Source organism: Manis pentadactyla, chromosome 6 (genome assembly GCF_030020395.1).
Source record: "Manis pentadactyla isolate mManPen7 chromosome 6, mManPen7.hap1, whole genome shotgun sequence".
Classification (NCBI taxonomy): Eukaryota; Metazoa; Chordata; class Mammalia; order Pholidota; family Manidae; genus Manis; species Manis pentadactyla.
The window spans coordinates 16,967,947-16,991,748 of NC_080024.1; the positions used below are offsets into that span (position 1 = coordinate 16,967,947).

Below are 23,802 nucleotides of genomic sequence, written 5' to 3' on the forward strand. Positions count from 1 at the left end.
ACGCCTCTCTGGTTCCTTCCAGCTGGCTTTAACATCCCGTTATTTTATAATGATGGGGCTTGCCTCTTCCCTGGGGTCCTGAGAAACCAGAGAGGCTGGGCTGGGCTGTGGAAAAGGTTGTTTGGGCTACAGCCAAGGCACCCTCAACCTCAGTTAGCATCACACCAGCGCCAGCTCTCTCTGCTCATAGTGGGAGGCTTTACTCCTCTCACCTGGCCAAAAACAGAGTTTCCAAGGTGGAAGAGTGGGAAAACATCCTTCCCACCCACTATCCCCCCACTCCTCCACCTCCCCTCCACCGCCCACACACGAGAATTGATTCTCCCTTCCCTCATCTCAGGGCAGGGCAGCTCTGTTCTAGGATCCAGTGACCGTTCTGTGGCACTGTGGGGGAGTGGCTAGAGCCAAGGTCCTTAGCACCCATCAGACCCCCTGGCTTGCCAGGGGGGGAAGGAGGTCCAGGTTGAGGTATCCCTTGGCCCTAGGAAAGTGTTCATCTGTGGCCCCCTCACAGCAGACACGCTGCCCAGAGCACCCAGAGCCGCCTTGTGAAGAGGAGCCCCACATGCTCTGACTGGTGCTCTAACACTGGGAGCATGGGGTGTGGGCCTGTCCTGGTTCCCTCTTCAGCTCTTTACACCACCTGCTGTCGCCGATCATGAAGAAACCATTTCTGTTTCAGGGGGCAGGATCAGAGTTGACCTGTCTCCTGGGCAGAGAAAGGGAGGCTGAGCCAGGATTTTGGTGTGGGCCGGGCCACTCCAGAGCCCAGCATCCTACAAGTTGTGATGATGGAACATGGGAAGAAAAGAGGTGGGGGCCACCAGAGTCTGGTTACAGGGTGGTGGGGGTGATTCAGTGGTCCTGCCAGGATTCCAGAAACTTCAGATGGAGAAGCAGGCCAAAGATTCTCCTCTTTTAGGAATAAGGGAGAGGCAAGGGGCCAGGAGGGCCAGGTGAGGGGACTGGAAGGCGAGGGGATACCTCCGCTGTTACTAGCCCAGACCAAGCTAAAACACCCCTGTCCCAGCTCCCCCAGCTCCCTGTACCACCAGTCATCCCTTCCCATAGACCACACATAGGTCCTGCTGCTTGCCGTTTTTATTTTCCTTGTGAAAGACAGACAGACAGCTGCACAGACAACTGGATGGCTGCAGGGATGGCCAGGACAACATGGGCAATAGGGATTGGATGGAAGGGAAACTTCATAAAAGTCAATAAATAAATAAATATGAATTGGAAGAAGGGCGAAGGCCACGAGGGGCAGTGGGGACATCCTTGGGCAAGCACCGTGTCCAGAGCTGCGTCCACCGGGATAGGAGTGCTGGCTTGCTGATCACTGCCTCCAGCCTCCAGCACTCTCCGCACCCCACTACCATGCTTCTCATTTCTCCTTCCTCCTTTTGGGCATGCTGGCAGCTGGCGCACCCCACCCCCACCCAAGTCCTTTCTTCTCTCCCTCCCCCACCTCCAGACTTTCTCTCACACAGTAACTCTGTCTCCATTTCCTGTCCCTGATTCACTGACACAGGAGCCCATGCCCCAACACCCTGGGCTCCTTCCTTCTCCTCCTCTCCAGTCACTCACCCTCCTGAGTTGGTTCTCCCCAATGACTTGTCCCTCACTCCCAGAACCTCCCTAGAGTCACCCCCTCCCTATCCCTCGGCTCCTTCTCCTGGTCACTTCCCCATTCCCTCCTTGCCCCTCTTCCAGCTCCTTTCTGGCCCCACCCAGCCTGGCCAATGGGTCTCCTGCTCTGGCTCTGGCCTGGGTGGCATCATGCAAAGCCCAGGGGCCTCTGTCCCCACAGGTCCATGAGGTAATAGCCTGGCCGGATGTTACTGCTGGTGGAGTCTGAAGCCCCAGGCCCAACAGGCTCGGTGTGGGCCCTGGAATGGCCCACAGCATCAGTGGGAACCCCAAGTGGAAGCCAGAGGCCCGGCTGTGGTCCAAGCTGCTAGGGGCTGCCTGGGTAGGAGCGGAGCAGCACCTTGTGACGGGTGGCAGCCTCAGCCCTGCGGCGCCGCTGCTCGCCCAGGAATTCCTTGAGCCGGTTGGTGGTGAAGGTGAGCGTCTGGCGGCGCAGCTTCATCAAGTAGGCGTCCTGCAGCCATGGGTGGGCCAGGCAGTCCTGCAGGGAGGGCCGGCTCCTGCCAGGCCAGGCCAGGGACCATGAGCCTGGAGGGCTCTGCCCTCCCACAGACCCAAGTCCCAATCCTGAATTCACCCCTATGTGGGTGAGCTAGATCAACTCTGGGGCTCAGTTTCCAATCTCTGGAATGGGGATGATGATTCTGTCTACCTCATAGGGTGTCATAGGCTTTGGTGGTGGGCAGTGCAACCATTTAGTGGTAATAGCAGCAATGTGTTCTTGGGGGTAGGGGAGGAGCTGGGGATCTTACACATGGGCTGGGCCAGGACAGCCAGGGGGCAGGCAATGCTGGGGGCTTGGTAGATGTGGGCCCACTCACCAGGGATGTACTGAGAGGACCTTTCGCAAGAAGAGGGTGGCGCTTTGGGAGGTGTTGGGGTACAGCTGGAAGGCATCAAAGCGGCCCCCCACAATCCGAGCCTCTGTTTCTTGGGGGTCTGGTTCATAGAACGGGGAATGCCCACTGAGCCTGTTGTGGAGACAGGTCACACACAGGGACTGAGGATCAACTCACACAGGTCCAGGGATACATTAGCATGGGGGTCCTGAGGCGCACAGCACTCAGGTACAGGGCTACCCCACCTGTGTGTGCATGTGCATACGTGTGCATGTGTGCTGGGGAGGCAGTGAGGGGAAGAGGGTGCAGGCAGAAGGTGGGCCCGGGGGCACTCACATGATGTAAGTGAGAACACCCGCTCCCCAGATGTCTGTGGCAGAGCCGATGGGGTCTCCTTTCACCATCTCAGGAGCTGACAGGAGACAGGGGCCAAGCTGAACCGGCTTCCTGAGGGCAGGGGCACAGGGAGAGGAGGGGAGGCCCTGGGGGCCTAAGGAGCAGGACAATGCCCAGGTCACCAGACCATGGGCACAACTAGAGCAGCAGGTCCCGGATGCCAGCAAGCAGGATGGGAGTAGGGGTGAGCCCCAGAGGAGATGGAGGGCGCCTTAGGAATCAGCCCTGGCACTGAGTGGCAGGAATCCCCAGAACCGCAAAGGAGGCCAGCGCCAGGTTGAGGGCCTTTAAAATCGCCCTGGTTGGCTCTGATCCCAGGCCTGCCCCTTCCAGCTTTGGGAACCTGGGCAAAGTATTACGCCTGTCTGGCTCTCCATTTCCTCACCTGTAAAAGTGTGGCTTATAGAATGACTCGAAGGAATACAGGTAATGAACATAAAGTATTTGGCATGTAGCTGAATGGTAGCAGGTTTTCCTTATTTATATAAGTTAATAATTAATTCTCTCATCTTTCCAGCTTTATCAAATCGTGGCTCTACCATTTATAACTACCTCATGTTGGACAAATACTCAATCTCACTGCGCCTCTGTTTCCCCATCTGTAAAAATGGGAGGTAGTGTCACGCCGATCTCCAGGGCTATTGTAAAGATAAATTGAAAAAAAATACCCACAGAAAGGACTTAGTTCATTGCTTACATACAGTAAACAATAAATGACACACATGTGAGTAAAATGGAGGAAGCCCCGGCTGCTGCTGCTCTGGCTGGCATGGTGACCTTACCCATGAACTCCAGCGTGCCTGTGCGGTGGCCAAGGGGCCTCAGGGCCTGGGGGCTGTAGGGCTGGGCACTGCCGAAGTCCACGATCTTCAGGGCGTTGTCAGGGGCCAGCAGCAAGTTGTCTGGCTTGATGTCCAGGTGCAGCACGTGGCAGCCATGCAGGTAGCCCAGGCCTTGTAGCAGCTGTACCACATAGGTGGCCACATCATCTTCTGAATACCGGAACCTGGGGGACCAGGTGAAGCGGGCGATGACCCAGCCCAGCGGCCCCGCTCTCACTTCCCGCTGCTCCCAGAACGCCCGGCTACCTGTCGCTGAGCCCGCAGAGGAGTTCCCGGTTGCCACAGCTCTCGGCGATGAGAACGAGGTAACGTGGGGTGATGTAGGCCTCGTGCAGGGACATGAGCCGCTCATGGTGCAGTGTCCGCAGCACCTCATACTCCTGCAGGACCCGCCGCTTGCCCTCCGCCGCATAGGGCACAATCTTAGCCACGAACGTTCGTCCGGTGGCATTCTCCCGGCATGCTCGCACTACACCGAAGCGGCCCCTATGTGTGTGTGGGGGACACCGCATGCTCAGAGGAGGGGAAGGGATGTCTGCGTCATAAGGGGTAAAGGGTCGGGGGAGCAGGGACCCCTGGGAACAAACAAGTGTGAGCGGTTCTGAGTGTAGGCTCTGGAGTTCAATCCTAGGAACCTGGCTTTGAGTCCCAGCTCTGCCATTCACTGGCTCTGTACCCTGTACCTTAGGCAAATCCCATAACCTCTCTAAACTCAGTCTTCCCATCTGTGAAATGGGTGATGATAACAAAGCAGTCTCTTTCAGAGTTGTGAAGCTTCAATGAGATCATGTGACTAACAGTTCAGAGAAAATTTGAACTCAATAGTGCTAAACATGTAGAGCCTAGCACCTCCCTGACCCTGGCCAGGGCAGTCAGGTCTTCTCTCCCGATCCCTCTGCTCCCTATGTCCCACCTAGTCCCCACCCCTTCCCGATCCCATCCCCACTTGCCTGGCCTTCTCCTCTAGGAAGGTGTAGGGTTTCTGAGGGGGACCCTGTCGAAGAGCAGTGCCCTCTGGCCTGGGTGAGCTGGGGGGGCCACCCCCAGGGGAGCTGACCACCTCCTTGGCTGGACTGAGGCTCTGCACAGTCACCTTGGTGGGCTCCGGGGGGGGCTCAGGGGCTGGGGGCTCAGTGGCTGGTGGTGCAGACACAAAGGAGGTCACCATATACAGGGGAGTAGAGGAAGATGCCGGTTTGACCTCTTGAGGGATAGAGGCTGGGGTCAGGGTCCCAGTGTCAGGGACGGAAGACTTGGGTTCACTTGGGGTGGCCTGGGCACTGGGTGGGGTGGGCTCTGCTTGCTGAGCAGCCTGCAGACCCCTGTGCTTTCGTGGGGGTGTTTGGGGTGGTGGACCCACAGCCTTGAGTGAGGACAAGGCCTGGCTAGGAGAAGTTGGGGGAGATGAGGGGCTGAGAGTAGCTGACTGGTGGGCTGGGGAAGCAGGAGCTGGGGCGGGGCTTGGGGCCAGTGAGGTAGGAGAGTCAGGAGGTGGGGCCCTGGCTGGCCCTGAGGTAACAGGGGCTTCTTGGCGAGGAGCAGATGGCAGAGCTGAGGAATCTAAATTGAGACAAAGAAAATCATCACCATGGCATCCCAGGGGCAAAACCATGGTGCTCTAAGGAGGGGGTGGACCCCGGGCTCAGGGTCCCCTTCCTCCTCTGGCCACACCCCACCACCCTCTCCTGCTGACCTTGCATGCCCTTGACGAGGACCTTCTCAGAAGGGTTGCTGAAAGGCCCTTGCCCAGCACGGTTGGCACAGGCTACACGGAACCTCACAGTCACACCAACCGGCAGCTGGGTCACGTTGTAGTAACAGTTGGGGATTCCTGAGGTCACGGGATGCCAGGCAGACTCCCCTATAGACAGCATGGAGGAGGGGCTGAGGCCACAGCCGGGGTGGCCCAAGCTCCCAGTGCCATCTGTGAGGAGGCCAGGGAGGGCATTTGTCTCCTGGGCATCTCTGCCTTCCACCTTCCCCCACTCCTTGCACCAGCCTGCCTTGTCCCTCACCATCCACCTGCCGCTCCAGCGTGTACGTGCAAGGTGCCCGGCTGTCTCCTGGCTTCCACAGCACCAGTGCTGTGTCCTGGTAGGTTTGGGGCACTTCAGGAGGCGCTAGCTTTCCTGGAACACCTGGCAAGAGGAGGGGAGCCCTTGAGAGCCCCTGTGCCCCAGCTCAGGGTCAATCAAGCCCGGCCCCACTATCCCCCATCACTGCCCGCCTTGGTCCCTGTCCCCAGCTTACGGGCCACAGCCACAGTACAGGAGCTGGTGATGCTGCCTAGCACGTTGGTGGCTGAGCACTCATAGAGCCCAGCATGCCGCTTGCCCACCCGGGGGATGCTCAGCAGCTGCCGTCCATCTTTGCAGGACACAATGATCACAGAAGGCTCTGACCGCAGGGACTGCTTGTCTGGGGGCAGGAGGGAGCCAGAGGGGCTGCTGAGTGAAGCAGCACACCTGGCCCTCCAGGCTCCCTTGGTTGCCACCTTCCACCAAGCATCCCCTGGCCTTGGGACCATTACCTAAATCCTTGCTCTGTGGAAGAAGTGACCTCCTTACCTTTCATCCAGGAGATGTGGGGTGTAGGGCAGGCTGCAGGCAGGCAAAGCAGGGTGGCTGCCTCTCCCTCCAGCAGCACCTGGTCCTTGAGTTTGATGTGGAAGACTGGGGGGAAGTCTGCAGGGAGAGCACAGACAGCCTCCCTGGTTTGGGCTGCAGGGACCCTGGTTTGCCTACCACCAAGGAAGGGGAGGTGCATGTGAGAGCTGGTGCTGAGGGCAGCGAGCAGAATGAGAGGTTGTCTCTTCCCAGGTAAGAGAAGTAGAACCCCATGCCACACCTTTGAGAATTTTCTTTGGGGTGAGCATCACTTTCTCTGGGCACTCACTGCGTGTAGCACTATCTTGTCTTTTCACTGACTATTGAAGATGCTTGGTAGCTACCCCATATGTTTGTAAATCTCCTAGAGCAGGGCCTGGCACTCAGTAAGTGTTCTATAAACATTTGATAAATAAAATAAATAACAAATATTGAAAAACCATCATGGTTAAGATCTTGTAATACCTGCTCCCTCTGGGACACCACAGGACAAGTGAGAGGAACTGGTGACCTGCGCTGAGACTTGCAGGATTGAACATAATATTCAATCAAAACGTTCAGTCTTAAAAGATGTGAAGTCAAGGAAAACCAGGGGCAGACCCCAGAAGTGTGTTAGCCTCTCTCACTCCTTGTCCCACCTGGGTTCTAGGGAGATAGTCCTAAACCTTCTACACACTCCTCAGGTCGGCTCACTGGTGAGAGCTTTGGAGGGGGACAAGAGACAGGGGTAGCTCCCCCTGGGAGCCCCAGCTGCTGCCTGTCTGAAGAACCAGGAGGGATGGGAGTGGGGATGAGCTGGGCCGGGGAAGAAAGCTTGTTAGGAGTGGGTGGTCAGGACAGCAGCGTGCCCCTCTTCCACTGTACCCCAGTGTTCCCCCCAAAGGGGTCCCACACTGAGGTGCCAACTACATGAGGTAAATATAGTTTCATCAATGGCCACCTCCAGCCTAAGTGAGGGAACCAGGTAGGCAGGGAAAGAGAGATGCCAGGAGGAGAAGAGAAAGGTAACTCCAGCCCAGATCTGCCAGTCCCACTTCCATTCCCCTGGGCCAACCCTGGTTGGTAAAGTGGACAAGAAACAGCTTTCTTCCTGCAGGGAGGGGGAGAGGCTGGATTAAGGTAACACTGTCTCAACAGGAAATCAGCTGCACAAGCAAACCAGAGTTGGGAGGGAAGCCCCAAGTGGGAAGGGATCAGCTGTCCCCAGGTCTCTGGGCTGGCTTCTCTCTCTCTCTCTCTCCCTCTTTCCCCATCCTTCTCCAGCCTCGTCCCCCCCTAGCAGGCCTCCCTCCCTCCTCTTCACTTCCTGAAGCCCCCACTGCCCACTGGCTCACGGGAAGACACCCCTGCCCTCCTACCCAATGTCCCTGCAGGACACAGTCACCCCAAGCCCAGCTGAGGCACTGCTGGACTGGTTCTGAGGAGTTTCATCTGGAAGCCAGGGAAGCACAGAACTGGTGACTGGAGGGGTGTGTGCAAGCAGCCTGGCTTGGTGGGCCTCCTTCTCCTCCATGCTGCTCTGGAAAACTCGGCCTTCCCAAGCCTTTGCTGGTAGTCCTTGAGTAATGCCCCCTTTCCAGGTGGGGGACCAGGGTGGCCCCCGTTGGAGAATACCTCAATCCCTGCAGCCCAGGACACTCAGGCAGAAAAACAGACCGGGGCATATTCCAAGTCTCTGTCCCACCAGCACAGAGCCCTGAGGCCCCTTGTCTATGCATAAGCGCCTTCTCTGGGGGCAGCAGGACAAGGCAGAGCAACCAGGTACTCAGGGATATAGAGAAATGGGGAATTGGGGGCACAGTCCAGATTAGGGGCCTCCAGGATGGGAGAGAAAGAGTGTCTTTGTGTGCATGTTCAAGCCTATGCACATCTGGAGGGGACAGTCAGGGCAGAGGAGCCCTATCCTGAGCTCCTTCCCAGTTAAGAGACCTTCTGGGATCTCCCAGGAGGAAGGAGGCTAGCCAAAGAAAGTCACAAATATGGTGTCCCAAAGTCAGCTCTGGGGTCTGGCTGCAGAGGGTCATATAGTCCAGCTCTCTGGCTGCCCCACTACTACCAGCTCTGTGACTTGGACAAGCTACTTAGCATGGCTAAGCCTCTGTTTCCTCATCTGTGAAATAGGAATGACAAGAATAGTTCCTAAACAAGGAGGAAGAGTTGAGTTCTTATAAAGTGCTTAATAGAACATGTGGTGTTCCTAATTAGTGGCAGCTGCTGCTAGTATTGTTATTGTTGTTTTCCTGACTCCAGGCCCCTTCCACCCTGCCTGGCTCCTCCCTGTGATCCATCTCTCACCCAGCTACAACTGCCCCTAAGGCGGGGAGGGGGCTACTTACCCAGAGGGCCTCTGTTACCTGATTCACTGCGCACATACTGGTGACCCAAATCCTCTTGATCGCTGGCGGAGAGGCTTGGCTGTGATAACCCCTTGTCCTTCCTCAGCTTAGAGAGTCCCCAGCGCAGCCGGCTTCGCCTTTCCCCAGGAGCTGGGAAGACCCAGGCTCATGAGCACTTGCCCAGCGGGCACCAGCAAGTTCCCACCTCCCTGCAACCAGCAGCCCAGAGGAGTAGAGAACTTCTAGTCTCCACCCTGGCCTGCTCCCTTGCCAGCCTCTGCCCCTCAGCCAGGCTTGCTCCGTCCTGGGCCCTCCAGCACCCCCTCAGCCCTCTCCTCCTTCCAGAGCTTCTCTCCAGCGCGCTCCTCTTCTGAGCTCTGTACCCGCATTCCCAGCCCTGCACCCTCACCCCATCCGCATATGTTCACACATTCACCTGCCACTCCGCCCCTGCCCCTCCTCACCTGAGGAGCCCGACGTGGCGCTGGCTTCGGAGCCCAGGGACTCTGCAGAAGGCGTGGTGGCCCCGGCCTGGGCAGCCAGCTGGTTTTGCGGGAGCCCGAGGCGCCGCAGACTCTCGCCCTCGGACGTGGCCCTGCGCAGCCTTCCGAACAGCGGCGTGCTGCGGCCCGACGCGCCTCCCGAGTCCTCGCTGCTGCCGCTGCGCTGCAGCCGGCTCGACAGCCGCTCCAGCGTGGAGCTGAGCCTCCTGCGCACCGTCAGCACCGGGGAGCCCCGCGCCGAGCTGCCACCCTCCGAACTCTCCCCGTCGCCACTGCGGGCCTCCCAGGCCGGGTGGCGCTGTGCGGGCGGGGTCCGCCGCAGGCGCTGGGACAGCGACAGCGAGAGGCGGCGGACGAGGCCCGGCTCCCCGACCGCCCTCAGGTCCTGCACGGAGCGGGAGCGCTCAGGCCGTCGCACTAGCTCCAGCGGCGTCCCCGCCGGGCTGGGCCGGTACATGCCATCCTCCTCAGCCCCGCGGAAGGGGCCGCGCTCTTCGGAGCGCGAGCGGCTCAGCAGCCGCAGCCCCCGCGACAGGGGCGACTCACGGCTGCGCTTGAACTTGGCCTCGAACACAGCCTCTGACTCCAGGTTCTCGATGCCGCTGCTGGGACCGCTACCTGGCCTGCGGGGCACCGTGCGCACCGTGGGCACCTGGGCTTTCTCGGCTAGCAGAGTGGGAGGCCCGGCCGAAGGCGCGCGCTTCTGGGAGGCTCCCGGAGGTGGGGAGGCCACGCGAGCGAACACAGCCGGGTGGGGCTTGGGCTCCGACTGAGGTGAGGCAGGGCCCTGCGGGGGGCCTTGCGCGTGGTCTGCCAGCTGGAGCGTCTGCATGATCTGGGCATAGGGTGTGAGCGGGGGCGCTAGGGTTTGCAGAGCCACAGGGCGCTGTGTAAGCTTGGGGGCTGGTGCTGGTGCTGGCACGGACTCTGCGGCCTTCTTTTGGGTAGGCTGGGGTGCCGAGGGCTCGGGAGCATCGCTGACTGTGGAGGCAGGAGGTTCTGAGGACTTATGGGCAGTGGGTTTGGGGGCACTGGGCTCCGCAGAGCTGGGTGACTGGGCCTCGCTGAGGGCAGACAAGGAAGGAGACTCCTGTAGCCTGCGGGCCCCAAGCCGGGCCACAGGGATCTCGAGAGGTGCCCCAGCACGGCGGTGCCGGCCCCTGGGCTCTGTCTCACCCTGTGAGAAGCTGCTGCTCTTCTGCAGGCCCCGTGTCTCGGGTGGGGGTTGGTGGTGGGGTGCTGCCTCACTGGAGGCAGCCCGTGCCAGCCGGGGGTCCCGAGCACAGCCCCCCAGGCTCTCTAGCAGGGGGCCCCTGAGGCCGCTGACCTTGCCATCCTCAGGGCCTCCCCGTAGCAACCGCTGGCGCAGAGCCTGCAGCCTCTGGGCGTACTCAGCCTCACCCAGACCTCCCCGGGTCAGGCGGGTGGCTCCCGGGCTGGGACTCCGGCGCTGAGGCAGCTCCACAGAGGCTGCCTTGTGCAGGCCCCGGCCCGGCTCCCCCGGCCCGGCCCGGGGCAGGGCGCTCTCAGCTGAGCTGCCCCTCCGGAGCTCTCTCCGCTGGGGGCTGGGCCCAGCCAGGGACTCCTGGCCTGGGGAGGGGAAACCCTGAAGACTGGGGGCCTCCTGGTCCAGACAGGGGACCCTTCCCTGCTCCTGCCAGTCCATGGGGGTGGCTGCCCCAGCCTCTGGGGCCCCCAGGGCCTCATCCTCAGTGGGAATGTCAGTGAGTGACACCCGGGAGCCCGAGAACTCGGGCTGCAGTGGCTGGGGCACTGAGGGCAGCTCCTCCAGCTCTTCCTCTTCAGAGTCGGAGGAGGATGAGAGCCCCCCACTGGGGGGTTGTCTTCTGGGCACGGTCACCCACACCCGCTCTGGGGGTGCCCGCAGCAGCTCAGGGATGGGGCGCAGCACCAGGTGGCACTTGTAGCTGATCTGAGAGCGCTGGAGACAGGGTCCTAGAGTCAGACCTGAGGGACCCATGGCACCAGACTGACCTACTCAGGCCTACCTCACCCCAGGGAGAAGGACTAAGGCAGGCAGAGGGTCAGGGGATAGGAAGGAAGCCAGAGTTGAGAGAATAAAAAAATGGATGAGGGTGGATGAACAGGAAGTTAAAGGTGCATGACTGGAAAAAGGGAGGGTTAAGGAGAGAAGGCTGCAGAATGAGAAGGTGGAAAGCAGAGAGGCAGCGCCCAGGCCAACTCACCTGCCACCTCCGCCGGGAGAGGAATAGCTTCAGGTGATCTGTGCTCACCTCTGCACCCTTTGCCTGTGTCTGCAAACCCAGGAAAGAAGGCCTGAGGGAAAGTCTTCTGTCAACCTAGACCCTCTGGCAGTACAAAGCCCACAGGAGGGGAGAATGGACTGAGCAGCATGGAGTCTGGGCTCCTGGGGTCCCCTTTCCCTGGATCTGTCACAACTGCCAAGGTGCCCACGTATGGACAAATTACCTGAACCTAAGTGGAAAGGCAGAAAATTGGTGGTTCCCCAGGTGGGCTTCAGAGCTTATGCCACAGGGCTCAAGGCCCTGTCCTGGTACACTGGCTGCCCTGGAAGACCTGCCTAGGCCTCTGGGCCAGGGCCCCACTCCCTAGCTTACCATTTGTCTCCATGTAGAGCCAGCACCCCAAACATCTGGAGCCTTGGTAGGCCAGACCAAGACAGATGCTCCCCTCAGCCACCCACCCAGGCTGTTCTTTTAGGAGCTCATTTCTGATCATTTCTGAAATAAGTCTTATGCTCCAAGGACAGATACCAGAGTGACCTCAGCCTTCAGTTGACCCAGCACAGCACTAAATGGATAGTTTATTTAGTTTCTCATTCTGGGTCATTTGCTTACTCCCCAACTCCTGCCTGGAGCTATGCCCTGTGGTAGTGGGGTTTAAAGGTGAATGAGTGAGAATTCTGCCCACATGGAGCTCAAAACCAAGAGGCCAAGCCAGCCACACCCACCAACTGCAGTGTGTTGGGCCAGCACAGGACAGAGGTGGGCATATGGGAGTGAGGAGGACAAGGCTGGTCTTAAGAATACAGGGAGAATCCTAATGAGAACCCCCAGGATAGGGAGGTCCATGCCTATGCCTTGAAGACCATGATACCCCAGCTTGGGCCTCAGTTTCCTCATCAAGAAGATGAGAGTAATACCTTCCTTTGCACAATTATTGTGAGGCTAATAGACTTTATATGTATATATAAAATGCCTATCATGGCTACTGCACACAGTAGGCACTCAATAAATAACATTCTTTCTCTTTTTATCGTCTCTATCACTGCATTACCAGACTAAACTCACTTTGAGCCAAGGATGTTCTAGAGTCTCTCCTGCGGTAGGCCTCCTGTAAAGGAAGGAGGATGAAGAAGGGATTTATTGTTCGTTCACTCAATAAATGTTTGGGGAAATGGGGCCTCTGAGGAGTTGGAGGATTGAATGTCTAAAGGCAGAGGCTTAGGCAGGAGTAGAGGGTGGCATGAGGGGTCTCTGCAGGTGGGGGCTTCTCGGGGCCTCGTACTCACAGCCTGTCCTGCACCAGCACTTTGATGAGGAAGCCCCGGGCCTCCCTGCTCAGGCTCAGGAATGTGGTCTCCTCAAAGGCCACGTTGTAGTTTCGGATGTTCATTAATGTTGTCCGATCATTTTCCCCAACAAAAGGGGAGATTCCTGTCAGACTGTAGGGATGGAGAGGACTGGTGTAAGAGGTGGGCAGGGCCCTGGGGCTGCGGCAGAGGTGACATGGGGTGCCAGTGGGAACACAGGCTGAGGACAGGTGAAGGCCCCAGGGCTCTGGGGAAGGCAGAGGCTGGGTGAATGGGGCAGATGGTAGTCTTTCAGATTCCTGCCTGTCTTGTCCCCACCCCCGACAGGCAGGGAGGCAGTACTGCCTCAGGACACTGGCAACCAGGTCTCTGCCCAGAGCCCACACCTTAGAGGACTTGTTCTGTCCCTCCTCCAGCAGAGGCTTGGGAGGTGGCGCCAAGGTGATATGTCCACCGAGACTCAGCCTCTGCTTCTAGTCCCTGTTCTGGACACACAGGACCTCGCAGTTCCCTAAGTGAGCCTGCACTGGCCTCTCTCTGTCCAGCCTCCCAATCATGCCACCAGTGTGGCCACCTTTATGGAGGGGTGTGGTGGTGGAGACAGCTTAGACACACAGACTGGGGTGTCCACGTTCATGTGCATGATGCCTCTTGCAGTGCAGGAAGGAGCAGGGGTGTGGAAGACAAGGGGTGGGCTGCAGGCCTCCAACTGCTCTCCTGCCTCAGGCTGTGCAAATGGTAGAGGTGGGCCTGCCAGGACACTGTTGGAGATTGGGGTCTTGAGTGCAGAGGGGTCCTTACCAGAGGAAGGCAACAACGCCCACAGGCCTGTGGGAAAAGGAGAGTGGACAGGTAAGAGGACAGCCCCCTCCCACTGGAAGTTAAATGTTCCCTCCTACCGCTCATTTAGTGAGGGGTGTCCTCTGCGTGAACAGTGCCATGGACAGGTGGGCACATGGATGTCTCCTATAGGGAGGACTCTGAACCTGGGGTCCAGACATCCCTGGAGGAGCCAAGGGTCATAGCAGGGCCAGCACAGAAAGCCCAGAGGAGTCTGGGGACCAAGGGGCCATGCCTTCCTCACTGGGAGGAGGCAAGGTGGCTACAGAGGGGGAGGCCCAGCACCCAGGGGAGCCAAGGAGCCAAGGACTGACAGGGCTGAGGTCTTGAGTGACTGGGTTAGGCCTGATTGGTGATGGGTAGGTAGTAAAATCAACAACAGACCCTGTGAGCAATGCCACGAGGCTACGTGCCAGAGAAAGAATCTGGGCTAGTAAAGCTCCTCTCTGTGAGGTCCCCAGTATGGCACTGAGGGCCAACTCCAGCAGCCCAGTATGTCAACATTACCAGATGTCAGTGACTCCAGACACAGGGGTCTGGTTGACAATCTCAGGTGCCACGAACTCAGGTGTGCCATACTGGCAGTACTGGGGCTCTCCCAGAGTCAGCTCCTGGGCGTTCCCAAAGTCACAGATCCGTACCTGCTCTTCACCCTCCGCACCATCCCATACTAGCAGGTTTTCAGGCTGCAGGACACAAGGTAAGGCATGGGAGCTGAGTGAATGGGAGCTGAGTGAAGAGGGGAAGATCCCCACTGCCTGGCCCCTAGAGGGTCTGCCTGCTCCCCGCCCCTTACCTTGACATCCAGGTGTAGCACATGATTCTGGTGCAGGTAGCATATTCCTTCCAGCACCTGTCTCATGTAGGTCCGAATCTGTGGAAACAGAAGGCCCAGAGTCCATAGGGAAAGGGTGGGATATTACATCTGATCACCACTAGGGCTGTGGCAAGAGGTCAGGCCATGCCCGGGAAGTGGCCTACAGATGGCTGGTGGAAGGGTTTGAAACAAAAGTTTGAAGTTTCTGAGATCCAGAACCTCCATGTATAGCTGCACAGGTTGGACACAGCACAATTCTAGGAGGGAACCATTTATATTATAAGTAGAATTGTGCAGTGCACAATTTGTACAGCTGTACATGGCAGGACAACAGTAAGACTCAATAGAGTCTAGATGGGGCTCCTGGGAGAAATGCTTGAGGAATGTTTATATGAGGAAGACTGGGAACCAAAAGACTTAGGGGCCAGGGGGTGTCTATTGAGATTTACAGAAGACAGTGCAAGTCCTAGGGTGAGCATCTGGTCCAGTGGGGGCAAAAGGCTCTGCTGCTTGCCCAACAGTGCTCTCCACCACTGCCCCTGGCCCATCCATGGGCATAGATGGCATGCCCAGGACCCACCCCTCAGTTCTCAGAGCTCAGGTGGGTGAACGGCCCAACCTGACCCCTTACCACCCACTGCCCTCACCTCAGACTCACACACGATGGGTTTCCTGGCCATTCGTTCCAACAGCTCCTCGGTGCATCTATGTCCCAGGTCAAGGAGAACAGTGACCAGTGCCAACTGCCAGACCCTCCCTGGGCAGTGCCTTCCACCCACCTCCAAAGCTCAAGTCAGATCCCAGCTCAGCTCCTTCCCCTTAAAACACTCCTGGTACTAGTTAGTGACTATGTCTTCACCTTCCTCCTGTCATCTGGGTACATAGATAGGACAACCCTGCTTGAATTCCTACTTGCTGTGAGATCTCAGGCAAGTTAGCTAACCTCTCTGAGCTTACATTGTAAAATGGGGATGATATTTTCTCTTGCCCACCCTGTGGTATTTATAAGGATCAAGTTAGAGCAGATTTTTGACTTGACTATTTGAGCATGACCCAAAGGTCCATGACATATAGTTATTGGTCATTCTACTGAGGTTTGGGTTCTAACAGTGCAGACTGGGAGGCTAGTGTGAAGGGCAAAGTCACCCTGTTACTGGGAGTGACAAGCCGACCACCCAGCATCCTTATCAAAGTGTGCCTCTGTGTAACCACAGCTCTCATGAAAGCATAGAACACATTCTTTATGAAAACAACTTCCCAAGTAAAGCCAAGTACTGATGCTCATCAAATATTCAGATAGACTGTACGAGGCTGCCTTTTGTGATAAAAATCACACACCTTCTCAGGGGAGTTATATAACTTCATGAGACCTCAGTTTCATTATCCAAAAAGTGGGGATAAAAAAATCCCATGAGACCGGTGTACACGAGGATTTAGGTTAATATTTGTAAAACTCTTAGAACACTGCCAGGTACACAAAGTATTAAGTTTAAGATTTTTTTAAAAATGTTGGTTTTCCCTGAAGTCTCAAGACTCCACCCTGTGAGGTATTTACAAGATGCCTCCAGAACTCTCAGTTGTCAGAGGGAACGTTTTGTAAAGGTGAACTGCCCCTCCCAACTGTCAATGGGATGGCTCTGCAAAGTGTAAAACCTGTTGCTAACTGGATGTCACAAGGACCAGTTCAGGCCATGAGACCCCACCTACCCCGCCTGTCCCAGGATACAGCTCAGTGACAATGACCAGTCCTCGACGCCTCTCAAAGGCTTCATGGAAGTAGAGGACACAGTCATGCTGGAGCCGGGCCAGCAGCCGGGCCTCCCGCCATGCTGATACCTTTGGCTTGGCCTGGCTAGGGATGAACTTGGCTGCAAACTCCAGGCCAGAGCTACGCTCCACCACGCGTCGCAGGTATGAGAAGGCACCCCTGGGTGATGACACAGGGAGGGGACGGGGCCCAGGCTTTGCTGCAGCCCCGGCTCTCCGTGCCCTCCTCGCCTCAGACCCAGTCTCTCTTGGCCCCCAGACACCACACCTCCTCCCATCTCCACACCTGCCAATCTCCTGGTGGATGTCATAAAAGTCGCTGAGTCTCCTTCCTCGCTGCTCCTCATCTTCCCCTACCGCCTCCACCTCCATAGCTGTCTGAGCTGGGGAAGAGATACCTGGTGTTAGGCGGGGACAGCAAGAGGGGAAGGAGGGCAGAGACTGGGCAGGCAGGGCACATGGAGGCACAGAACGGGAACAGGAATATTGGCCTGAGGCAGGGCACTGGGGCTGGAGGATACAGTGGTCAAGGAGTGAAGGGCCAGGGGCCCACATCGCATTCCTGGGGTGAATGCTTTGCCCTTCCCCCTTTGAACCCGAGCCCACCTGAACACACAGCCAACTCTGCCTTGCAGGAGACATTGCCAGCCAGGTTCTGGGCGGTGCAGGTGTAGACGCCTCCATCCTGGGGCCCCGTGCTGAGCACCACCAGGGAACACTCGTTCTCCTCATACACGAAGCTCACATGGCTGCTCTCGGTCAGCAGCGCCTCATCCTGCAGAGTTGGCTGTCACCTCCCGCCCAGGTCTGGCTTCACCTCCATGCCAGAGACCCAGTCTCATCCCTACCTCGGGGCCAGGAACCTCTCTACCCCAGGGCCCAGCATTATCTCTGCCCTGGAGGCCTTGCTTCCCACGGAACCCAGAACTGGCTCCACACTTAACTCGCATTGATAGCCTGCAGCCCCTAGTTTGTCCCCTGGTTCCTCAAAGCCCCACCAGCCTCAGCCTGCTCCCCTGGGTCCCACTTCCTTCTCCTAACTGCACCTCTGGAAAAATCTCTGCTCTTCTCTGACTGGGCTCCCCTGCTGCCAAGCCTCCTGGTCCCCAACCATGTCCCCAGGAAATCCCACTTCCCCTACCCCCGGGCTCCAGCCAGCCCCGTGCTAGAACTCCGCCGAGGCCTTCATTACCCGCTGACCTTGTACCACAGGATGTCCGGCAGTGGTTTCCCCTCAACCACCACAGCGAAGCGGGCGGTTTCCCCAGTCCCCACCTCCACGTCCTCCATGATGGACTCAAACCGAGGGGCCTCTGAAACACACAAGGGTCGGTGTAGGGAAGGGAGGGCGACAACACGGGTCACAAGGGCCTGCCTCCTCAGTCCCTCTCCCAGCCCTCCCTCAGCAACTGGCTGAAGCAGAACACCAGACCCCTGACTTCCCAGAGTCCCAGGACCCTATCCAGTGGGGCTCTCAAACTCAGCCCCAGGGAACACCAGGTTTCCTTGCCTGAATCAAGCATGCTCCTACATAAATCCATGTGATGTTCTCAAAATTTCAAAAACCTAAACCGTAGGATGCAGGCTTGCTTTGTTTGACCCTCAGTGTTCATTTGCCAGCTTTGAAATTAGGAGATTTTCATACACAAAAGAAATCTGGATTTCTTGCCTCTCTTGAAAAATCAGGGCTAGCCGTCCTGAGCCTCTTCCCTCACTGCATTAATGGGCTGGCATGGAGTGGCTCAATGCTGCCCCCTGTGGGTGATCGCTATTGGGCACAGTCCCACTGCGCGGTTCTCAGACTTTAGGGTCCTGGGCCTGGCAGGCCGCTCAGGCTGTGACCCTGAATCAAGTTCATTGCCTCTATCTTGAAGTTTTCTCTCTGAATCTTATTTAAATGTCTAAGGGGCCTTCTACCATCTGGGAGCTGGCAAGATGAACAAACGGGTACTGATTCTCAGCTTAGTTCTCCCATATGTGACTGATTTTATTCTCCACACATATCATGCAGTTGTCTTACTTCCTGGTAAATTCTCATGATGGAACTAAACACATATTCCAACATGCTTTGCAGAGGAGCCTGTGACTTCCCAATGCCCCACTCCTGAGCATGTTTGAGGATCTCAGCGTTAATGGAGTGGGAATCATCAGGCCCTGAGGGAAGAGCAGGGGTCCTAGGCAGGGACCACCACCATAGCAGGCACACAGCTTGATTTTACACAGATAAAAGGCGAGGGCATTGTGGAGGTGGAGAAGACGCTGCAGAGGGAAAGACAGAGAGTGGGGCCTGGTAGGAGGGAGGTGCAGATCCAAGCCCCAGGCCGGCTCTAGCCCTGGCCGGCTGTGGCACAGTCTCCCCTAGTCCCTGTACCAGCCAAGCTGGGTGGCAGGGCTCTCAGTGGCCAGCACTCCCCAAACCAGAGGGCTCTTCCTATATCTGGGAAGAAAGATGAGCCCCGCAGACGGCTCTGCCAAGGAACAAAGTGGTGGCTGAGTAGGGGGTTGGCGTGGGGGGGAAGCTGGGCAAGAGGGAAGGCTCATTAACGGGAGCCCAGGAGCCCAGATGATCTGTGGCCCCAGCCCCTCAACCCCCCCCCCCAGCCAGGGGGCCCCCAGCTCTTCCTCACACATCTGCTGCTTCTTTTCTACTTCAAAGGAGCCTTCTCTCCCCTCTGGGTTCTGGTCTGGTAGTGGGGTGGCTCTATGAAGGTCAGAGGACTGGAAGGTGTCAAATGAACTTGAACAATTTTTTAAAAGCACCAGAAAATGTACATTTACCCGTGATAAGATTGCCTGTGCTAACTAAAATGGCACTTCCCTTGCATTTGGTTGGAATTATATCTACTCAGCAGGTAACACGGTTTAGCTCATGCTGAAGTGAAGTTCTGAGTGGCAGTTACATATGTCTGGAGTTAATTAACAAACTGGAAAACAAGACAATTACTGCTTAATGTATGCTACTGGTTGAGAGACTACATCTTTCCAGGAGAAATTATAAAAGGGGCCCTTGCTGCAAAGGTTGGGAGGCTCTGTCAAAGAGGCCTGTGTAAAAGGGCAGCGAGGATCCCCAGGGGGGGCAGTCTATGATAAGATGTGTTCACTTGAGCTCCTTTTAAGTTGATTTGGTGTCCCTATGCTTGTTACATTTGAGGTACTATTTATTGTTGTGTTTAACAGGAGCTCAGAGCACTCTCTGGCTTTGGAGTCTGGCATTGGGGCTTGAATCCCAGCTCCTGTACTCAGTAGGCTGGGTGACTTTGGGCCTGTTACTTACTACACTCTCAGAGCCTCAGTTTTCCCATCTGTAAAATGGAGATAATAACTGACCCCCATCTCACAGTGTTGACATAAATGAAGGGATACACGTAGGATACTTAGCATTGAGCCTTGCATATGCTAGGTGCTCAGTAATATTAGTACTATTGCTGTTATTACTACTAGTGTTGGTATTACTATGGCCCTTAGATAGACAGGACTGAGAGGGGAGTCCCAGGACTGGCAGGGAGGTGTGTCCACCTGAGGGCGTGAGGAGAGGGCTGTGGGCCTCAGCAGGAGGAAGAGGAAGGAGGCCCACTGTCACCCACCTGCCAGCTCCAGCGTGACTGAGCAGGCCTGTGTGCCGTGGCGGTTGCGGGCAGTGCAGGTGAGGGGCCCTATGTCTCGGCGGCTCACCCGGCAAATCCGAAGACAGTACTGGTCATCATCTGGCTGGCTCAGCTCGTACACACTTGCCCGTGCCTCCAGGAGGGCCCCTCGGCAGCTGAGGGACATGTGACAGGGAGGTCACCCAGCATCCAGCCACAGGGAGGTCAGACCAGGATGGCTGGAGCTGGACCGCCACATATGCGGAGTGGAGCATGCAGGGCAGGGCCCACCTCCTCCAGATGACCTGAGCCTCCACATGGTTGAAGGTGACAGTGACACTGGTGGGCTGTCCTTCCACCACATACACGGTGTCTGGCTTATCCAGCACAGCGGGTGCCTCCTCCAGGGGTGGGCCTGGGAAGAGAACAGTGCAGGCTCTATGTTGGCTTGACAAGAGACCCTTAACACCCATTGTACCTTTAACCCTCCCAACTGCCAAGCGTGCTCCATTTTTGCAGAGGAGGAAGCTGAGGTCCAGTGAGGCTTAGCAATTTGTCTAGGGAACACAGCCAGGAAGTAGCAGAACTAAGACTGCACCCCCAGCTTGTCTGATCCCAGAGTCTTGGCCTTGCCCAGTACGTGTGCCCCTTTCAGGAGTGAGGAGGGGCACGCTAATGGGTAGGAATTGTGCCCAGCTATGCTCTGCCCACCACAGCCATCATGTCCAGACCAGTCCTTGAGTCTGCACTACAGGGACCCTGTTCCCTGGCCCAGCAACTCCCACCTCTGCCCGCCCCCTAGGGGCACCCAGGCTCACCGTGCTCCAGCAGCTGCACGGGCTCTGAGGGAGGGGAGGGCTTGCTGCTGCTCTTGATGGTGGTGCTGAGGACCCGGAAGATGTGCTGGGCCCCCTTCCGCAGCCCCGTGGCCGCCCACCTGGGTTCCCGCAGGCCCGTGGCCAGCGCAGTCCACTGGTCTGAGCCCAGCACCTGGTGCTGCACGGTGTAGGTCAGGGCATCTGGGTCTGGGGGGTAGGCAGCCGCTAGAAGAGGGTCTTGCTGGGGTGCCCACCACCCCATTCAGCTGGCTTGGGACCCAGGAAGTCATCATTAGTTTGCTCTGAGGACCTGCCTCAGTTTTTCCTGTTGCTTCTGCCTGCCACCCCCATATCTGCTTTTGCCCAATCACTGGCCTGGCCAAGCTCAGAGCCAGCAAGATGCCAGGCATGGGATCCAGTTATGGGCATGCAGGGAACTTGACTTATATCCCAATTCCTTGCTACTACCTGAGATAGGGAAACTGAAGCATAGAGAGGGTGCCCAGGGAAGAAGAGGGTATTCCCAGGATCATGACCCAAGCCCCCAAGCCCTCTGAGAAAGAGTAGAGAATGTGGTGGCCCCTTTGTCTCTGGGACCAACCTGATGCTGACCTGGATCCGGGACTCCATCCACACATGGAGGGGGGACAGACAAAGCTGCTCCTGGCCCTGCTCCCAGCCCTGCCCATATTTCTCCCTGGGCCTTGCCACCACTCTTGGCTCCCTTGGTGCCCCCGCCTGAGCCGGCCTGTCCATGTCCCCCTCCCCTCCCCACAGCTGCGTGGGATGCTGACCCACCGATGGCCGTGTCCAGACTCCTGGGAGGGCTCCATGTGAGCGCGATCATCCTCCCGGTCACAGCCACCACCTGCGGCGCGCCATCTGGGGGGCCCGGAACCACATCTGAAAGCCACAGGATGGATGTTTGCTGGGTTTTTTAGGGCCCAATGGCTCCACGGGATCACCAAGCCTCAGGGCAGTGGGCTGGGGGTGGAGGGCACTATAGGGGCAGGAGCAAGGCCAGATGGCTCCCCAGGGGGCAAAGGGGAAGGCATATAGTGTGGAAGCCCCTCCCTCACCCTAGCTGGAGGTTAGGCTCTGGACACGACTGACCAGGGGGGTGTCTGCCTCACCTGTGACATAGAGGTGGGCATAGCAGGCAGCTTTGCCCAGCTTGTTGGCAATGACGCTCTTGTAGACACCAGCATGCTGAGGTCCCACAGCAGGGAACACCAAGCGATGGACATCCCTGTCTGGAGGTGGGAGGGACAGTGACATGGGGCTTGAGCTAGGAGGATACTTTGAGGGGTGGACCCATGCCACCCCAGGCCTGCCCCTTCATCCCCACCCACCACAGGGAGGAGGAGAGGGGGAAGGGTGGGGCATACAGCAAGAAGTGTGTTCAGTGTGCAGCAAACTCTAGGTCCAGGCCACCAAGTCTACACGTGCAACCCTGGCCTCTCTTGCCTGCCCCTCCAACACTTCAGGCCCAGCGACTTCTCACCTTCCTTCCACACTGCCTCACCCTCTGCAGGTTCCTAGCCGGCTGGCTGCCCTCATCTCTGCACCTCTGGGGAGTCACACCACCGAGTCGAAGTTCTGGTAAGGCTGTGCTCTCCAGGCCCCGCCCTTAGTCCCCTCTTCTCCATCGCCATGGCCACTGCGGCCCCCTCTCCAGCCCAGAGCCCACGGGAGCCCTCCACTAGTGTGGTCCTCACTCTGCCAACAGCACCACGTGTTAACTCGATCTGGAGCCCGTACAGACACCTGCTGTACAGGGTGGCATCCAAAGCCCTCAGCCCAGGCTCCCATCCAGCCACGTCCCCTGCTATTCCTCCACATTCTGACCCTGACAAGCCGTCAGGGAGTTCCCTCTCCAGTTCTCTGCTCATACTGCCCCTCCCTTCTGAAACATTCTTCTCTTATCAAGGCCTCCTGCTCCTTCAAGACTAGGTTCAAGGTAACTGCCAGCCTGAGAAACTTCCTCTGCCATGGCCCTGGTCACCTCTGTGCCCTCATCCCTGCCTCCCTCCCCAGGGCCTCCAGCACGGGCCCACACTGCTTTGGGTGGTCTTTCCTCTTCTCTTACACATGTCATGGCTCCTAAATCAGCATGCAAACTCCTTAAAGACAGGGCTGGTTTCTCCTGCCAGAACCCAATGACTTGCACACCATAAGTGCCAAATATGTTATATTATAAATTATAGTAAGTGTTGTCTGCTCTGTGCCCAGCCTAGGCCAGCTACTTAACATGCATTTTCTTTCCATTATCCTTTCAACAACCCTGCAAAATTATCCTCATTTTACCAATGAGGTCAAAGACATTAATGGACTTGTCCAAGGTCACACAGCTAATAAATGATGGAGCCATGCCATGGCTTGAACTTGGTTCCCTCTGATTCTGAAGCTCTTCCCTACATTGTGTTCCCTGAATGATGAGGGGGCCATCTCAGGCAGGGACGTGAAGGGGAAGAGGCCTGCATTGTCCTCCTTCACGTCAGGGCCATCCCCAAACACCCCTCCCTTCTCTTAGCAGTTATCTCTGCATGGAACAGTCACCGATTCATTTATCTCTGCTGACACTATTTATAAAGAAAGAGAAGCAAAGGCTGCCCCTGACCCCAGATACAGACAGAAGCAGAGACGCCAGCTCAGATCCTAAGACAGACACCCACCCAGGGCCTGAAGCAGATGGAGAGATGGGAAGCCTGTGGGCTGAGCAGAGACAGCCAAGGGAGGGGGCTGAGAGGAAGGGTCAGAGCCATAATGGTGGCATTGAAGAACAGAGTGGGGATGGGGCCGAGAGTGGGGTGTGGGCGACGGGACATCCTGGTTAGGAGTGGGGTGCCAGAGTCAGATGATCCTTGCCTGCCTTAGGGCAACTGCCTGACCCTTTGTGAGCCTCAGTTTCCCTATCTGTAAACAGGGAACATAGCACCTGCCTTACAGGCCTGAGACGAGGAACGTGAGATTGTCCATGTCAGCCCTTACGCACTCAGGGCCGGGCACTGACAAAGGGCTTAATATAGGAAGTTTTGTCATGTTGCATCTGTAAGAGGAGCGCATCCTGGGTCACAGTGTGGCACTGTCTGACAGGGCTAGGTACAGCTTCTCACACAAGACTTGGAGTCCTTCACGGATGGCAGGGAGATGCTGTACTCCCATGAGAAACATCCTAGGCTGAGAGGACAACATCCCAAATACGTGCCTCTGTACTTCTCCCCCAGTTCCCTCTTTATTTGCTGTTCATTAACGACCTGGTCAAGCAT

General features: G+C 57.2%; 1 protein-coding gene across 4 annotated transcripts in view; it reads right to left on the minus strand.

Moving 5' to 3' along the window:
• Positions 1-1,083: 1,083 nt before the first annotated feature.
• SPEG (striated muscle enriched protein kinase) overlaps positions 1,084-23,802 on the minus strand; it is a 54,632-nt gene continuing 31,913 nt past the window's right edge. The window contains exons 14-41 of one of the 4 annotated variants that reach the window (XM_036914331.2): positions 21,667-21,786; positions 21,332-21,436; positions 20,534-20,740; positions 20,007-20,130; positions 19,716-19,891; positions 17,332-17,444; positions 16,738-16,906; positions 16,418-16,514; positions 16,091-16,291; positions 15,012-15,069; positions 14,344-14,421; positions 14,055-14,233; positions 13,509-13,535; positions 12,687-12,839; positions 12,466-12,508; positions 11,380-11,448; positions 9,134-11,114; positions 8,688-8,819; positions 6,295-6,411; positions 5,978-6,145; positions 5,743-5,865; positions 5,421-5,588; positions 4,678-5,287; positions 3,974-4,213; positions 3,668-3,891; positions 2,826-2,901; positions 2,472-2,621; positions 1,084-2,150 (exon numbers count right to left, since the gene is read on the minus strand). In XM_036914331.2, the coding sequence (XP_036770226.2) occupies positions 1,958-2,150; positions 2,472-2,621; positions 2,826-2,901; positions 3,668-3,891; positions 3,974-4,213; positions 4,678-5,287; positions 5,421-5,588; positions 5,743-5,865; positions 5,978-6,145; positions 6,295-6,411; positions 8,688-8,819; positions 9,134-11,114; positions 11,380-11,448; positions 12,466-12,508; positions 12,687-12,839; positions 13,509-13,535; positions 14,055-14,233; positions 14,344-14,421; positions 15,012-15,069; positions 16,091-16,291; positions 16,418-16,514; positions 16,738-16,906; positions 17,332-17,444; positions 19,716-19,891; positions 20,007-20,130; positions 20,534-20,740; positions 21,332-21,436; positions 21,667-21,786 (6,101 nt within the window). In that variant the 3' untranslated portion in view covers positions 1,084-1,957. Of the gene's footprint in view, positions 2,151-2,471; positions 2,622-2,825; positions 2,902-3,667; positions 3,892-3,973; positions 4,214-4,677; positions 5,288-5,420; positions 5,589-5,742; positions 5,866-5,977; positions 6,146-6,294; positions 6,412-8,687; positions 8,820-9,133; positions 11,115-11,379; positions 11,471-12,465; positions 12,509-12,686; positions 12,840-13,508; positions 13,536-14,054; positions 14,234-14,343; positions 14,422-15,011; positions 15,070-16,090; positions 16,292-16,417; positions 16,515-16,737; positions 16,907-17,331; positions 17,445-19,715; positions 19,892-20,006; positions 20,131-20,533; positions 20,804-21,331; positions 21,437-21,666; positions 21,787-23,802 lie in introns of those variants that run through there. The other 3 variants (XM_057503503.1, XM_036914412.2, XM_057503504.1) reach the window with 3 other exon arrangements.